Source organism: Chiloscyllium plagiosum, unplaced genomic scaffold (genome assembly GCF_037043375.1).
Source record: "Chiloscyllium plagiosum isolate Xiang-an unplaced genomic scaffold, Cpla_swu_hap1 HiC_scaffold_27, whole genome shotgun sequence".
NCBI lineage: Eukaryota > Metazoa > Chordata > Chondrichthyes > Orectolobiformes > Hemiscylliidae > Chiloscyllium > Chiloscyllium plagiosum.
Genome location: NW_028270165.1, coordinates 716408 through 734642, shown reverse-complemented (window position 1 = coordinate 734642; position 18235 = coordinate 716408). Strand labels below are relative to the sequence as shown.

Below are 18235 nucleotides of genomic sequence, written 5' to 3'. Positions count from 1 at the left end.
AAACCCATGCAGACACGGGAGAATCAAACAGTAGATTCAAACCCGAATCCATGGCTCTATGAGGCAGCTGTGCTAACCACTGAGCCACCATGTCGCCCCGAGCCACTTTAGAGTTGCACTTGGGGGTGTGAGGCAGTGTGCAGTCCAGACATTTTTTTAAAAGCCCACCAACTTTCCCACTGCACCCATTGACAGAGTGGGGCACAAGGTTTAATCCACAGTGGCGTCACTTGCAGTATCCGATTGTTGGGAGTACTGGTGCCCCCGCTGGTGTCTTCGAAAGTTCCTGGAAAATGTGAACCTCTTGCCACACTCAGGGCAGCTGAATGGCCTCTCTCCTCTATGGACCCGCTGGTGGGTCAGCAGAGCAGAAGAATTGCTGAAGCCCTTCCTGCACTCAGGACAGTAGAACGGCCACTCTCCCATGTGGACCCGCTGGTGGGTCAGAAGGTGGGAGGAGTGGTTAAAGCGTTTCTCGCACTCTGGGCAGGAGAACGGCTTCTCCCCTGTGTGGACCCGCTGATGCCTCAGCAGGTGGGAGGAATTGCTGAAAGCCTTCCCGCACTCGCGACAGCTGAAGGGCCTTTCCCCCGTGTGGAACTGCTGGTGGGCCACGAAGTTGGAGGAGACCGCAAAGCCCTTCCCGCACACTGAGCAGGAGAATGGCTTCTCCCCGGTATGGACCCGCCGGTGGGTCAGCAGTTGGGAGGGCTGGGGAAAATTCTTGCCACAGTCAGGGCAGTCAAATGGCCTCTCCCCAGTGTGGACCCGCTGGTGTGTCAGCAGGGAGGAGGAACTGCTGAAGCCCTTCCCACATTCAGGGCAGGGGAACGGCTTCTTGCCTGTGTGGACCCACTGGTGCCTCAGCAGGGCAGAGGAATCGCTAAAGGCCTTCCCGCATCGGGGCAACTGAATGGCCTCTCCCCCGTGTGGACCCGCTGGTGCTTCAGCAGGTCAGAGGATTTGCTGAAGGCCTTCCCACAATCAGAGCAGGGGAAGGGCCTCTCCCCGGTGTGGACAAGCTGGTGCGCCAGCAAGTGGGAGGAGTGGGTGAAGCTGTTCCCGCACTCGGGGCAGGTGAATGGTCTCTCCCCAGTGTGGACTCGGCAGTGGTCCAGCAGGTGGCAAGAGCGGATAAATCCCTTCCGACACTCTGGGCAGGAGAACGGCCTCTCCCTGGTGTGACTGCGCTGATGAATTTCCAGGGCAGATGGGACACTGAAGCCTTTCCCGCAGTCACTACACTTCCACGGTTTCTCCATGGGGCGAGATTCCTCTGGTTTCTCCATGGCCAAAGCTTCAGCTGCACACAAAAGCATGTACAAACCCTCCCTGCCGTGAATTCCTCTTTCCAGGCTGTATAATTGTGACAGGCTGCACATTCAATGCGCTGCCACAGTAGTGTCTCTCATCCAGCTCCACTGATGCTGAAAGCGTACTGAAACAGAAACCAAAGAACTTTGCTCCTTCTCGCAGAATCATAGTCAAAAATCGTTACAGTCCCAATGGATTGATCGACTGTCTGTCATTGACATGAAAATGACGACTGCAGACGCTGGAGAGTCAGTCAAAATGTGTGGTGCTGGAAATACACAGTAGGTCAGGCAGCATCCAGGGAGCAGGAGAGTTGCTGTTTCGGGCATAAGCCCTTCAACTACTGAATTTGAAACTTCAGTCTTCAAATCTTCAAATGCACTGGAAAAAACAGATTATGAAAGTTATCACTGTCAGTCAGGGTAGAAATTCAGAACAAGCAATTCTCCTTTATGCGGAACATTCTTTTCTTTTGTAATTCCATGAAATTGAAAGCACCATAACCCTACTTTGATTGCTCTACATTTACACCTGATTAATGCATCTAACCTACACATCCTGGACATTATGGACAATTTAACATGGCTAATTCACCCAAACCTGCACATCTTTGGATAGTGGGAAGAAACAGGTGCACTGGAAGAAATCCACAGCAAACACCAGACGGAGAATGTGCAATATCCACACAGACAACGGCCCCGAGGCTGGAATTGTATCTGGCTCTCTGGTGCCGCGAGACAGCATCACTAACCACAGACACTGTACCTTCCTTTTCCAGTCCTGCCACCAAGTCACTCAGCTTGAGCTCAAGCAAAGCACTAAGTTTAATTTTCACTTCACACACACTGAACTTTCGGCCCGTCCCCACTTCCCCTACAGGAAATGCAAACAGCTGGGGGGTTGCCACATCGAATCCCATGCGGAATGAGGTCAAATCCTTGTCCCTGGTGCTGTGAGGCAGCAGTGTAACCACTGAGCCACATGCTGAAAGAGATGCAATGTGGAACTTTATTGACTGTACCGCACAGTGGATTGTTGAGTAAGGTTGAGTCTCGAAGGATCTGGAAAGAGGTAGCTAACATTTAGGAGAGCATTGCGACAGATGCTGGAATCCGTCCTGAAAACAACAAATGCTGTAGATCACAGCTGGTCAGACAGTGTCCACATAGAGAGCAAGCTAACATTTCAGGTCTTCTTTGAGATTTATAAAATCTTGCTGGATACAGAGAAGATGAATGCCAGGAGTCATTTCCCTGGAATGAGGGATTTCAAGACGAGCGGACATATTTTTAAGGTGAGAACAGAAAGATATAAACACAAAATAAGGGGCAACATTTTTACACAGAGTGCTTCACGTGTGGAATGAATTTCCAGAGAAAGTGATGGATGCGCTTACAGTCACAACATTTAAATGACATTTGGATAAGTACATGAATAAGAAATCTTCAGAGGGATATTGGGCCAAGCACATGTAGGTGGGACTAGTTTAGTTTGGGATTATAGTCAACATGGACTGGTTGGACCGAAGGATCTGTTTCCGTGCTGCGTGACTCTGACTGGATACAGTGGATGTGGGGAAGATGTTTCCACCAGTAGGAGAAACGAGGACCAGAGGATACAGGCTCAGGGTGAAGGAATGCCTTCAGAACTGAGATGAGGAGGAAATTCTGCAGCCAGAGGATGGTGAATCTGTGGATCTCATTGCTGCAGAGCACTGTGGAGGCCAAGTCATTGAGGGCATTTAAGACAGGGATATATAGGTCTTTGATAAGTAAGGGGATCAAGGGTTACGAGGAGAAGGCAACAGAATGGGGTTGAGAAACATATCGGCCATGATCGACTGGTGGAGCAGACTCAATGGGCCAAATGGCCTCATTCTGCTCCTGTATATTGTAGTCTTAAAACTGGGCAGATTACTGAAGTGGTTTTCCATGAACAATTTCAGAGTCCTGAATTAAAGTCGTAGAGGTGTACAGCACAGAAACAGACCTTTTAGTCCAACTCATCCATGCCGACCAGTTATCCCAACCTAATCTCGTCCCATTTGCCAGGACTTGGCCACTATCGCTCTAAACCCTTCCTATTCATATCCCCATCCAGATGCCTTTTAAATGCCGTAATTGTACCATCCTCCATCACTTACTCTAACATTCATTCTATACATGCACCACCCTCTGCATGAAACACTTGTCCCTGAGGTCCCTTTTAAAATCTTTCCCCTCTCACTCTAAACCTATGCCCTCTAGTTCTGGACTCCACAACCCAGGGAAAAGACCTTGTCTGTTGATAAAATCATGAGGATTATGGATAGAATAAACGTGTCGAAGGTCACCCCCACCCTCCCCCACAAAAGTTTCTGACGCTCCAGGAAAACAGCCAGAGTCTATTCTGCCTCTCCAGATAGCTAAAATCCTCCAAACCTGGCAACATTCTTGTAAATCTTTTCTGAACCCTTTCAACTTTCACAGCATCCTCCTGTTAGGAAGGAGACCAGAATTGCACACAATATTCCGAAAAGGCCTAACTAGTGTCCTATACAGCTGCAACGTGACCTCTCAACTTTCCTACCCAATGTTCTGACCGATAAAGGAAGGCATACCAAATGCCTTCCTCACTGTTCTATCTACCTGCGACTCTACTGTCAAGAAGCTATGAATCTGCACTCCAAGGTTTCTTTGATCAGCAACACTCCCTCGGACCTTTCCTGATTTGCTTTTCCAAATGTAGTACCTCACATTTATCTAAATTAAACTCCATCTGCCATTCCTTAGCCCATTGGCCCATCGGATCAAGATCCCATTGTCATCTGAGGTAACCTTGTTTGCTGTCCACTACATCTCCAATTTTGGTGTCATCTGCAAACTTACTAACTATACCTCTTATGCTCACATCCAAATCATTCATATGAATGATGAAAAGTAGTGGGACCAGCACCAATCCATGTGGCACAACACTGGTCACAGGCCTCCAGGCTGAAAATCAACCCTTCACCACCACTCTCTGTCTACTACCTTCAAGCCAGATCTGTATCCAAATGGCTAGTTCTCCCTGTATTTCTCGAGGTCTAACCTTGCTAACCAGTCTCTCATGAGGAACCTTGTTGAATGCCTTTCTGAAGTCCATGGAGATCATGTCGACTGCTCTGCCCTCGTCAATCCCTTGTTGCTTCTTCAAAAAATTCAATCAAATTCGTAAGGCATGATTTCTCACGCACAAAGCCATGCTGACTATCCCTAATCAATCCTTGCCTTTCCAAAGACATGTAAATCCTGTCCCTCAGGATTACCTCCAACCACTTGCCCTCCGGCAATGTCAGGCTCACTGGTTGATAGTTCCCTGGCTTTTCCTTGCAATCTTTCTTAAATATTGGTACCACGTTTGACAATCTCCAGTCTTTCATCACCTCACTTGTGACTATCGATGGTATAAATACCTCAGCAAGGGACCCAGCAATCACTTCTCTAGCTTCCCACAGAGTTCTAGGGTACAACTGTTCAGGTTCTGGGGATTTATCCACTTGCATGCATTTCAAGACATCCAGCACCACCTCCTTTGTAGTATGGACATTTTTACATTTTTCAAGATATCATCATCTGTTTCCACACATTCTATTTCTTCCATGTCCTTCCCTACAGTAAACACTGATGCAAAATACTTGCTTATTATCTCCCCCAACTCCTGCAGCTCCACACATAGGCCGTCTTGCTGATCTTTGAGGGGCCCTGTTCTCTCCCTAGTTACCCTTTTCTCCTTAATATATTTATAAAAATCATTTGGATTCTCCTTAACTCTACTTGTCGAAGCTATCTCATGTTCCCTTTTTGCCCTCCTGAGTTTACTCTTAAGTATACTCCAACTGCCTTTGTACTGCCTTTAAACACTATGGCAGTCCCAGTCTATGTTTGGAAAGTTAAAATCCCTGACTATAACCACCCTATTATTATTAAAGATAACTGAAATCTCCTTATAATTTTTTTCTCAATTTCCCTCTGACTATTAGGGAGTCTGTAATAAAATCCCAATAAGGTGATCATCCATTTTCTTATTTCTTTGTTCCACCCAAATAAGCTTCCTGCATGTATTCCCAGGAATATCCTCCCTAAGCATAGTAATATATCCCTTATCAAAAAAGCCACTCTCCCTCCTCTCCTGCCCCTCTTTCTATCCTTCCAATACCAGTTTACCTATTATTTACTATGCGACTTAACTATGTGATCGCAAGACAACGCTTTTCACTGTGCCTCAGTACATGTGACAATAAATAAATTCAATTCAGTTCAAGTGGTGGATGTAGTCCAGTTAAAAGGGTTAAAAAGCATTTGGATCAGCACATGAATAGGAATGGTTCAGAGGGATATGGGCCAAACACTGGTAGGTGCAACTAGTTTAGTTTGAGAACATAGTCAGCATGGACTAGTTGGACAGAACAGTCTGTTTCTGCACTGTCTGACTGTCTAACTGTTCTATACTGGTCTTAAACCCATTTTCTTGCCTCCCCCCATAACCATCCACTTCCTTGTTGTCGAACATTCAAATGAACTCAGCCTTGAATATATTCAATGAACCCCACCCCCAACTGCAGGAAGACATCACCACCTAGGAACTCAATTCCTCTTGCTAATGTACCATTTGCCTTGCTCATTGCTTGCTGATATAGAAGGACGCTGAGGCCTGTTTGTACATCAACACATCATTCCTGATGAAGGGCTCGTGCCTGAAATGTCGAATCTCCTGCTTCTCAGATGCTGCCTGAACCTGCTATGCTTTACCAGCCCTACACTTTTCGACTCTGATCTCCAGCATATGCAGTCCTCACTTTCTTCACATCCCAATATATCACTATTTAAGGAATGCGTCTCCTTTCTGCTTTTTTTTAAAACAGCAAATGCGATAACTTCACATTGTGCTACTACATTTGCCGTATGTTTGCTAACTAAGACACAATCTTGGACCAACTTTTCCAGACTCTCTCCCCTCGCCGGGATTCACTCCTTTTCCTTTCAATTGCTGCAAAACAAAAATTGAACCCCAGAATGAAAACAAATGGAAAAGGGGGTGAGAAAAGAAAGTGCCGTACTCACAGATGTTGGACAGAGGAAGGAAGTTGCAGTCTGGGGTGAAGCTCAATCTTCATTCAGAGAGGAACAACAGCAATAGCAGCTTCAGAAGCTCATGGTCAAACTTCCGTATTCAGACAAAAACAAGGCTCTGATTGACAAAGGAACCAGGCTCCTTCCGGTCATCCCGAGCTCCCCATTGGTCCATCAAAGAAAGTCGCGTCCGTAATTGCGGACAGCGTGGGGCATGCGCAGTTCTTGTTAACGCCGCTGAACATGCGCAGTACTTACTGACACCGAGGAGTATGCGCAGTGTGGTCTGTGGCGATGCTGGTGTTGCTGACAAGATTTTGTACCCAAATGTCAAATGTCAACAGGAGTTTAAAAAAAAGCTGAAGCCACATTTTTTTTAAATCTGTAGCTCGACATTTTATTGCGTTTGCATTTTGTGTGACTCCTCAACTTTTGAATGTCTTTTCCTCAGGGTAGGGGAGTCCCAAACTAGAGGGACTCCCCTTCCCTGAGGATTGAGAGGGAAAAGATTTAAAGGGACCTCAGGGTCAGAAAAAAACAGTTTGAAAGTTAATTCCCCTCAACAAATGCCCCGTCTTATGCCCTGAACAAGATAGATTGTTCACAGCCTATTAATCATGAGTAGCAATGATGTTGTGAAACTTAGAAGGGTTCAAAAACGATTTACAAATATGTTGCAAAGGTTGGAGAGGTTCAGTTGCAGGGAGAGGCTGAATAGACTGGGGCTGATTTTCATACAGCGTTGGATGCTGAGGGTTTATAAAACCTTATAGAGATTTATAAAATCATGAGGGGCATTGATAGGTTAAATAAACAAGATCTTTTCGCTGGGGTGGGAGAGTCCAGAACTAGAGGGCATTCATTTTGGGTGAGAGGGGAAAGATATAAAAAGGACCTGAGGGGCAAATTTTTCACGCAAAGGGCGGTGCATGTATTGAATTAGCTGCCAGAAGAAGTGGTGGAGGCTGGTACAATTACAAAATTTAAAAGACATTTGGATGGGTATAAGGGCCAAGATTAATTTAGGATACCTGGTCAGCATGGACCGACGGGTTTGTACAACTCTATGGTTCTATTTCTGCATAGTCAGAATCAATTTCACAAGACTAGGAATGGGCCATCCACAAATTACACCCTGTCCTCAACTGTGGACTAACTGGACATATTTGAATGCAAGTTTCAGAAAGATGTCTGCAGCTTTTCTATAAAGTTGAACATGCTTTCATGATATTTCTGAATATATCATTTTAGCTATTCTCAATTTTAAAGATCAGTCATTTCTCGTGAAGCCGTGTCTACCAGGTAGAGTCATCAACATCCATTCTCTTTCTCTCTTCCTAGAAGGGTTTGATACAGCGATTGAAGAGGGTTTGAGGCATCTGCAAGGAGATGGAGTGGGTGGAAGAGAAGGAGAGAGAATGGACGGATGGGCAGAGTGTCAGGGGGTGAGAGAGATAATTGACAGGGGGACAGAGGGTGGGAGGATGAGAACATTGGGGGAACAGAGGGTGATGGGAATGGAGAAGATTGTGGGTACCGATGGTTAGGGAAAGAGAAAGACTGGTGGGCAGAAGTGGGGAGGAAGAGAATGCAGGGCAGAGGGTGGGGGTTGAGAGAGAATGGACGGGGACAGTGGGTGGGGAGAGATTGGACAGGGGGGCAGAGGGTGGGGGTGAGAGACTGCCCAAATCCCACCTTCCCCAGGACTGGTGTTGATATCTCACGAACTGGAACCCACTCCTCCCACAGCAGACTTGTGTCAATCATTTCTTAATATATACGTGGCAAAAGCAGTAGAATCATAATTCTGACAGGCCATTCGGCCCATCGAATTCACACTGACATTCCAAATAGCACCCCATCCAGACCCATCTGCTGACCCTACAGCCCTGCAGTTCCTCATGGCTAACCCACTCTAATCTGCACGCTTCAGCATGGCCAATCCACCTTAAACTGCAGATCTTTGGACTGTGGGAGAAAACCAGAGCACTCGCAGGTAACCTACACAGACAGAAGGAGGAGGACGTGCCAAGGTCCACACAGACAGTTGCCCAAGGATGGAATCAAACATGGACCCCTGGCACTGTGAGGCTGTGGTACAAACCACTGAGCCACTGTGCCGTCCAGAGTTAGCTTCTAACTTTTCACGTACCCTCAGCAGAGGCTCTCTCCTGACATTTGTGGACCACACCTGCTGTAACCTCCCTTTCCCACATCTTCAGCCCTGAGCACAATGGTTCCCGAATCCTGGCACCAGATAGACACCGATGTCATCTCGCCTCCTGCTTACAATTGAGGAGACCGGAGACAATCCGTCACTATTCTGTCTCTTACCACCACCTCCCCAATGTTGTTCGTATTCCCAGCACCCAGCCAGTTCGCTCCTCCACTCCCTTGCAGCCCTCTCTCAGATTCCCTTTACCTGCCTGATCCACGCTCACACCTCCTGACCCTGTCCACTGACTCAATCAGAAGGGTCTGTCCGGAGAGGAATGACTAACTCCTGGAATAAAATGTCTGGTTATCTTTTACATCAAAGGTCTGCAGCCTGGCTTTCAGCTCCATCTCTCTGAGCTGAATGTCCACCAGCATGTGTTTGCCCTGGATCACAGCATCCAGAGCCTCCCACCTTCTGCAAATCAGAAGACAAGTCCCACCCTACACTCTCCAATGTGTGTTGTGCAACTGCTTAATCATTTCTGGTGGCCGAGCAGAGGCTAAGTTCAACTTGGATTCCAAACTTGGGTATCAATAGCCATGAGGATGGCTTCAAATGGACCTTGGGTTGATGTCACACTACATGTGACTCCACTACACTATACAGTCTCTCTCTCTCTCACACATACACAGACACACACACTCTCATACACACACACATGCATGTAAGTCAATAGGGTGAATTTGCGGAATTATATTTCCAAATACATTGTATTTTGCTCAAAACGTTCACAATCTGCAGGCAGTCAATGCATGTAATAATTTTATAAATTCCTACTTTGGAAATAGAACCAGTCTGACTCAAGATTGGGATACTGACAGACTTGAACCTCACACCTTCCATGCATTGTCTGAGCTGTCACTTCTTTTTATAAAATAGAGTCATAGAGTCAAAGAGATGTACAGCATGGAAACAGACCCTTCGGTCCAATCCGTCTACACCGACCAGACATCCCAACCCAATCTAATCCCACCTGCCAGCACCCAGCCCATATCCCTCCAAACCCTTCCTATTCATATACCCATCCAAATGCCTCTTAAATATTACAATTGTACCAGCCTCCATGACATCCTCTGGCAGCTCATTCCATACACGTACCACCCTCTGCGTGAAAAACTTGCCCCTTAGGTCTCTTTTATATCTTTCCCCTCTCACCAAAAGGAATGCCGTCTAGTTCTAGACTCCCCGATCCCAGGGAAAATACTTTGTCTATTTATCGTATCCATGCCCCTCATAATTTTGTAAACCTCTATAAGGTCATCCCTCAGCCTCCGACGCTCCAGGGAAAACAGCCCCAGCCTGTTCAGCCTCTCCCTATAACTCAAATCCTCCAGCCCTGGCAACATCCTTGTAAATCTTTTCTGAACCCTTTCAAGTTTCGCAACATCTTATGGGTGGCGCAGTGGTTAGCACTGCTGCCTCACAGCGCCAGAGACCTGGGTTCAATTCCTGCCTCCGGCGACTGACTGTGTGGAGTTTGCACATTCTCCCCCGTGTCTGCGTGGGTTTCCTCCGGGTGCTCCGGTTTCCTCCCACAGTCATAAAGATGTGCAGGTCAGGTGAATTGGTCATGCTAAATTGCCCCTAGTGTTAGGTAAGGGGTAAATGAAGGGTTATGGGTGGGTTGTGCTTCAGCGGGTCGGTGTGGATTTGTTGGGCCGAAGGGCCTGTTTCCACACTGTAATATAATCTGTAATCTTTCCGATAGGAAGGAGACCACAATTGCATGCAATATTCCAACAGTGGCCTAACCAATGTTTTGAACAGCTGCAGCATGATCTCCCAATTCCTGTACTCAATGCTCTGACCAATAAAGGAAAGCATACCAAATGCCTTCTTCACTATCCTATCTACCTTAAGTTATCTCGAGCATATGACTTAAAAGAAGTTCTAGGATTTGCATATTAATGAACTGAAACCTGCAACCCATTCTAAAAGATGAAAGACTTAACAGCAATCTTGGTTTGTTCAATATATCATTTCAGTTGCATGACACTGATCTTTTGCTATAAATTCTGTGTCTTATGATCCTGCTCCACAGCTACCTGATGAAGGAGCAGCGCGCCGAAAGCTAGTGATCCCAAATAAAGCTGTTGGACTATATCCTGGTGTTATGTGATTTTTAACGTTGTTTCTCATGAACACAGCCACAACACTTCCTGCTGCTGCCAGGAAACATTACAATGCTGATGAAACGATGCAGTACCTGCAGAGATGAAAATCTTAACAGTTTCTAAGGATACTTGCTACTGATTCACTGCTTCTTCTGATACACGACTTTGGTAACATAGTGCTGGAAGCTGAGTGAGCAGCTTTAAAACAGAAACTTGTTGGATTTTAAATCTTTCAATGTCTGAGTCTGAATTTAGGTAACCTTTATTGCGACCCAACTTTGTTACAGCTTCATGATCTCCCCAGCAAAGAAATTACAAAAAGTAGCTTTCCTTTTCTTCAACAGCTGAAGCTCAAAGCACGCACACACACCCCTGACCTCCCCTGCTACCCCAGTTGCTTTATTATTGGTAAGCACTGAGGTGTCCCTTTGTAACTGAATCCTTGATACAGTCTTAACCCGGAGGAAGTAATGCCTCTCTCAGCAATTTCAGCCCATATACTGTATCCAAGTAAGTTTCTCCCCACTCATTTTCCGGGGGCAGGGGTGGGGACAGGGGCTTAAAGTCGACCATATTGCTGAGAGTCTGGAGTCATGTGTAGGCCAGACCGGGTAAAGGATGCATCTGGGACGACTGAGTGAATCCTTTCCCACAACAGCAGTTTCCTTCCCTAAAAAAATCATGAGTGAATTAGATGAGGATGTTTTCCCCCTGAAAATGGTTTCACCATTAGATTCTGAACTCCAGATTTCTGACCAAATTCCAATCTGCCATGGCGGGATTCAAACCCGGGGGAGTTCCCAGAGTTGATGTAGTAATCCAGTTGATAATACCACTCGGCCATTGCTTCTTCGATCCCAGTGATGGCACATGAACTCACTAGTGCCTCCGGAAGTTGTCCACCCAACCAAATCCCTTCCTGCACTCAGCAGGAGAACAGCCTCTCCCAGTGTGGACCCACTGGTATGTCTGCAGGGTGGATGAACTCATGAACCCCTTTCTGCAGTGACAGTAGGTGAACGGCCTCTCCCCAGTGCGGACCCAAGGATGTTTCAGCAGGCCAGGAGAATTGACGAATGTATTCCTGTACTTGGAGCAAGTGAATGGCTTCTCCCCGGTGTGAACATGCCAGTGCATCAGCTGGTTGCACAACCAACTGAATCCCTTCCCACACACAGAGCAGGAGAATGGCCTCTCCCCTGTGTGAATGCTTCTATGAGTCTCCAGCACTGACGGGGAAGGGAACCCTTTCCCACAGTCCCCACATTTCCACAGTTTCCCCATGGGGAGAGCTTTCCTTGTGTCCCTCTGGGTTTGAAATTACCAACAGAATGGGTACACAGTCTCTCTCCACCGTGAGGGATGAAACTTTGATTCCCCAAACTGAGTAACTGGTTTCAAGCACTTTTCACAGTCAGTGCACTGAATCTCCCTCACTTGGGTGTCTCTGTATTCAAAAAGTGTCCAAAATCTCTCAAGCAGACAAAAGCAAACATTTCTTCTCAATTGGAATGGTTGCTGATATTCAAGTCCCAATGAATCAAGTGGCTCTGTCAGAAGTTGATGTATCATTTGCTTTCAGATTTCTTTCTACATGTCTTCCTGCAAAATTAAATTCACAAAATACGTGATCACAGTCAATACTGTTAAATGAACACAACATAGGTGACAATTCCTGTAGTTTGTCAGATGCCTGATCACATCTTATCCAGGACACAGAAACCTGAAAACCCTCATGCAACCAGATAGCCTTAAGTGTGTATGGAGGAAATCTTCATTTCGGTGACAATAACCTAGAACAAGCTGCCGACAAAGGCACTGGAAATGGAGCTGAATCAAGGACAATGAAAATGAAATGTCAAGGCTACTTGAGAAAAACAAACCAGTAAAGTTGCTGAATGACTTTCTACTGTCCTATTCAATAAAAAAGATGACAAGAAATACAGAATATAACTTCAGTGCTAGATTAGAATGTGAAAAATAATAGCCACAAGGCTTTTATAACAGCGAATAATATCAGATATACACCATATGAAGCAACATATGTCTACATTTTATATCAACGTGCCAATCCCTTAGATTCTGCTCCGTCCCATGAGTAACTACCATTTTAATTCTGAACATGAGGAAAGAAGCGATCTTTTTCCGCAATGCAAATTGTATTTAAATAAACGTATCAAACTGAGGGGAAAAATTTAGTATACCGTGAAGAAGGACAGAGAGCATCTGATACCTTTGCAGAGTCTGCTCCCTCCCTGGATTCACTTCAGTTGCTACATGTGAATAGTGTTTCCTCCCTCTCTTTCTCCCTCCAAGGATGAGAAATGGAAAGGGCAAAGATATTGCTTTGCTTCCACAATTTCTCCATGATGTGGGAATCCTTGTCTCTCTCCAGCTTTGACAATCGGTTGAAAGACCACTCATGTATGGAACATGTTCCATCTATTGCTGCTGCGAATGGGGTGTTGCTATTTTAGGCTGTGTACCCGCTTAAAGCTCTTCCCACGGTCAGTTCATTGGAACACTCTCACTCAGGTATGCATACCTCAGTCTCACTGATGTTTGAAACCTTGTGAAGCAGACAGGACAGGAGGGAAATTAAAAAATGCTACTAGATTCAAAGGCCGATGATATTCCCGTGCCAATGAATTGATTGTCTCTATCAGATCTTGTTTTGAGATTTCTGGCTGTAAATCCTCCCTTTCTCGTATACTGTAAAAGGAGATTACAGAAGACATTGCTGTCTACACAGTATAGAAATTCAATACAGACAATTCTGGTTTCTGAGGAACATTCTTTCTTTTCTCCTTCCCTCAAAAATGTGAATCGTAATGCTACAGTCTCCCTCCATTCTTACTCTACTGTGGCTATTATCACCCTCATTTCCGTTCTCCTAAAAATGCTGAAAAATGTTGACTGACAGATCTTGTGGAACCCTAGGTCTGAATATCATACAGAAGTTGAAGCATTTTATCTTGTCAAGGTCCCACAGGATGTTTATAAGCCCTTCGACCAAAATAATCCATTCACCCCATCAAATCTGCTCCACCATTTATTACCATAATGATTAATATTATAATCCAAAAATCCACATTCATGCCTTATTATTGATTCCCCTATTGATTAAAATTCTGCCCAACATCTGCCTTGACTGTACTTAGTGATTGAACTTCAATAGCCCTGTCATTCATTACCCTCTGAGAGAAGATATCCACCTCATCTCGATCATAAATATGCAAACACTTAAGATTAGAGGCTATTCCTTCTGGTCTGAAACTCTCCCACAAATGAACACTACCTTTTTGGCAACTAACCTATCAGGCCCACTAAAATTCTGATACTTATTCATTCAGATCTCCTCTCATTCTTCCAAACTCGAACGAATGCTCAGCTAAGCTACTCAACATTTCCTCATTAGCAAACACGTCAATTCCCGGGATTAATTTTGTGAACGCTCTCTCACCAGCTTCCAATATTTCTGTCTTCTCCTCTACTTCGAGGGACCAGAGTGCAAAACACGCAAGTTACAGCACAATAAAGAATGCTGAATAATAGACATTTTTCCAGCAGAAAATCGAAAATGTGCAAAAATAGTCAGATGGAAAAGAGTCCAATCATGTAGTGGTAAGGAGCCTGATGGCTTGGGGGAAGAAACTGTTGCCTAATCTGGTCGTGATAGATTGAATTGGGAGGTGGGTGTGAGGATCTAAAGTTGGAATTAAGGCAACAAAATATGTACATTTTTATTTCAACAAAATGGCTTCTCGATTTAAAAGAATACTACAAAATGGCCTGTGAACCATACTGCTGAACAAACTGTTGATTTGCAGAATTAACTTGCAGTTCAAAGATAAGAGGACAATAGAATTTTCATAAGATGAATACTGACACATTATTTGACCATTTGAACTAACCTTGAACTAATACATGGCATGACAATTTATGTAAATTAGTTATCCTTCATAAAGAAAATATCATTGGATTAACTTGCTGTAAATCATGTCACCTTATTATATGTGATTGGTCTTTCTCGTAATTAAGACTACTATTTCTTAAAAAAATGTAAATAATGTATAATTTTTAAGTGTAATTGCGCAACTTCATCACGGAACACAGAAGCTTCAATCTCTGTGTTGCTGGATAGAATTGTGTTAAGATACCTTAATTCAATAAACTAATGAACCTTGCTTTTCGAATACACCGCATTTGTCGATTCCTTTGACCGATCTCGAACCAAGAGGCCCCTCTTGAGGAGACGCAGATCTTCATTTTGGTGCCCTGGCACGTTTCGGCTCGGACAGATTGTGAACAGCAGTGTACGAGTTAAATGTCCTTCACTATTGAGTGTTGAGGAATTCGGCCTGCCAGACGTGATTATTTAGAGAACGTTTGGTTTCCTGTCAGTCAAGTGGTGTCTGACGTGACCAGTCCAGCCCGAAAGGATCGGTCTCAGCAATGGTTGAGGTAAAAACAATGACTGCAGATGCTGGAAACCAGATTCTGGATCAGTGGTGCTGGAAGAGCACAACAATTCAGGCAGCATCCGAGGACAGGCAAAATCGACGTTTCGGGCAAAAGCCCTTCATCAGGAATAAAGGCAGAGAGCCTGAAGCGTGGAGAGATAAGCTAGAGGAGGGTGGGGGTGGGGAGAGAGTGGCATAGAGTACAATAGGTCAGTGGGGAAGGAGATGAAGGTGATAGGTTAGGGAGGAGAGGGTGGAGTGGATAGGTGGAAAAGGAGCCGGGCAGGTCGGACAAGTCCGGACAGGTCAGGGGATCGAGTTGCTGGAGGTTAGAAGCTAGGATGAAGTGGGGGAAGGGGAAATGAGGAAACTGTTGAAATCCACATTGATGCCCTGGGGTTGAAGTGTTCCGAGGCGGAAGATGAGGCGTTCTTCCTCCAGGCGTCTGGTGGTGAGGGAGCGGCGGTGGAGGAGGCCCAGCACCTCCATATCCTCTTAGCAATGGTTGAGTCTGGGGGACTTGTTAAATTAATTAAGACTACTATTTCTTAAAAAACATGTAAATAATGTATAATTTTTAAGTGTAATTGCGCAACTTCATCACGGAACACAGAAGCTTCAATCTCTGTGTTGCTGTTTAAAAAGGGGAGAGATTAATTGAAGTTGAGGGTGCTTTGGTACTTGCGGACAGTGGTCTTCGAAAATTGCTGAACTCTGAGGGGAGGGTTGAAATCTGAATTCCCAAGCTTTATTAACTTTTGTTTTTTAAAAAAAAATTCTTTCTCCCGAGCTTCGTTGCTTTCAGAAATAAAACAATATCAATCTCCAGAGATTGGTTATTTTCTGGTGTTATCTTTTTAATAGAAAAAAATTCGATCGCTCAAAATTCATTTATTTTCGGTTTGGGTTGTGTTAACTTCGTTACTTTTCGGTTAAAAAAAACTCCGATTGCCTTAAATTCGTTTATTTTCGGGTTCGCTTAATTTGAAATTCGTTATTTTTCGGGTTTATGTTTCATGCTAAATTGGGAAAACGACACTGCAGTGGACTAGGTTGTGGCAAAAGTGCTGCTTCACCTGGCAGGTATGTTAGAGCCCTTGGATATTCAGGAGGGAGCAGGTAAATGGGCAGGTGTTACACATTCGGCGGTTGCAGGGGAAAGTGCCTTGGCACTATGGGAGGTGGGTGTGGGGTGTTGCGAGTGAAGGAAGAGTGGAACCGAGGTGGAACCCCTGGCACAACGGGTGCGTGTTGGGACCATAACCCAGCTGAGAAAGCATTCTCTCCTATTCACTCAATGTCGTCTTTAGCAGCTTTCCGGTATAACAGCGCTCTGTTCTGCACCTCGCCTTCTCATCTGCTGCCGAAAAAAGCTTGGACATAAATATTTCCCAGTGATATACTGGCCCAATGTGCACAGTCGCGTTGATACACTCGTAGAGGTCTGCGTGGACTTCTCCTGTTCTCTGTATCCTATGTTGAGGAGGGCAATGCTTGTCACTGGCCACTCGGGTGTCAGAGAAAAGTTTCGAAACAAAATGGTTGAATTATCTGCCAGTGGAGAGAGCCCGGTTCCCGGGGACGGGACAAACAGCAGCAGGGAGACTGAATGAGAAGCAGCTGTTCGGGAAACTCTTTGCCGTTTGCAATTCTCAGAGCAATCTCAAATGGATTTCATACTGAGCAAGTCTCAGGTCGCGCAAGCGGTGTGGGGGGTTAGTAGCATTCCGGCCCTCTGGCTCGTTGGTCTAGGCGTATGATTCTCGCTTTGGGTCCTTTACTGTACCGAGTTGCGAGAGGTCCCGGTTTCAAATCCCGGACGAGCCCGCGTTTTTTAACTTGACTTGTGCAAAACTGCCTGATTAATTTTCTCAAAAAACGCCTTCGTGAAACGAGGTTGGGCTGTTTGGAGTACGAATGAGGCAGAAAACAGGGAAGTGAAATGGTTGGAGATAGTGTTCAACAGGTTGACGTGAGTGGTGCTGTGTTTGAGGAATGTCAACAATCAAGGGAGATTGGAAAATTGGAACAGCTCTCCTCGGAGAACCGAACTTTTCCAAGTCATGAGGGACCTAGAAACAGGAAATAATGTTGTGAAAATGCTCCCACACCTGAAAGGATCCTCAACGATTCGGCAGAATTTTAAAGTCACGAGGAAAAGAAGTAAAAGTGACATTAGGAAGAACGTTTACGTACAGGGAGTGGTTAGGGTTAGTAAGTCCCTGTCTGACACTGACAAAGAGGAAGATTCAATGGACACAAAAGGGAATTCGGTGGTCACGTTCAGATGTGCAGATTTACGCTGAGAAGGCGAGAGAATGAAACGAATAGAGACACACGTTTACTTAAGTGTAGAACCAGCAGAACGAAGGTGGGCCGCATGGCCACCGTCTGCGCTGTGACACATGTTGTGATTCAGTGTGAAATCACAGTTCGACCAACAGAATGTGGGAATTTAGAAATAAGTTTATATTTACACAGCCTCCATACGTCCGCGAAACAGCATATTACACGACAGCAGTGGAGGTCTTTGACATCAGGCTCGAACGTGCCTGCCGCGTGCCAGACGGAAACCTGAAGTGTTCTGTGGAAGGGGTGCCGCGTGTGGCAGCAGAGTGGCGCAGCGGGAGCGTGCTGGGCCCATAACCCAGAGGTCGATGGATCGAAACCATCCTCTGCTATTATTCAATGTCTCCTCGAGCTGCTTTCCTTAAGTTCGGTGCTCTCTTCTGCAAGCTGCCTTTGCATCGATTTACCAAAATGTCGGATATCGATGCACTCGCCAAATCAGGTGGCATGGTTTTAGAGGTCTCAGTGGTATTCTGGTCTTCGCCGGTTTCCTCTTGAACCGAATCGCAAACCCAGTTCTCTGCGATGCCAATCAGCTGGTAAAGTTGAAACACATGCCTTGTGGTTTCGTCCATTCCTTGCAGTAATTCGCCACCCTGGTTCAGACGAGAATGACAAGCATGTCAGAAACCGCATCACGACTCAGACATCGTCCCCTCCTATTAGGACGGATACCACCGATTGTGA

General features: G+C 45.5%; 1 protein-coding gene and 1 non-coding gene across 2 annotated transcripts; one reads left to right on the top strand and one right to left on the bottom strand.

Moving 5' to 3' along the window:
- Positions 1 to 210: 210 nt before the first annotated feature.
- Positions 211 to 1262, bottom strand: LOC148142792 (uncharacterized). Its single transcript, XM_087975749.1, has 2 exons — positions 919 to 1262; positions 211 to 751 (listed from the first exon to the last, which is right to left on the bottom strand). The coding sequence occupies exons 1-2, from the start codon at positions 1260 to 1262 to the stop codon at positions 211 to 213; spliced, it is 885 nt and encodes a 294-aa protein (XP_087831875.1).
- Positions 1263 to 17808: 16546 nt separating this feature from the next.
- trnam-cau (transfer RNA methionine (anticodon CAU)) lies at positions 17809 to 17880 on the top strand. The gene has a single exon. It is a non-coding gene; the product is annotated as a tRNA-Met (tRNA).
- Positions 17881 to 18235: the final 355 nt, after the last annotated feature.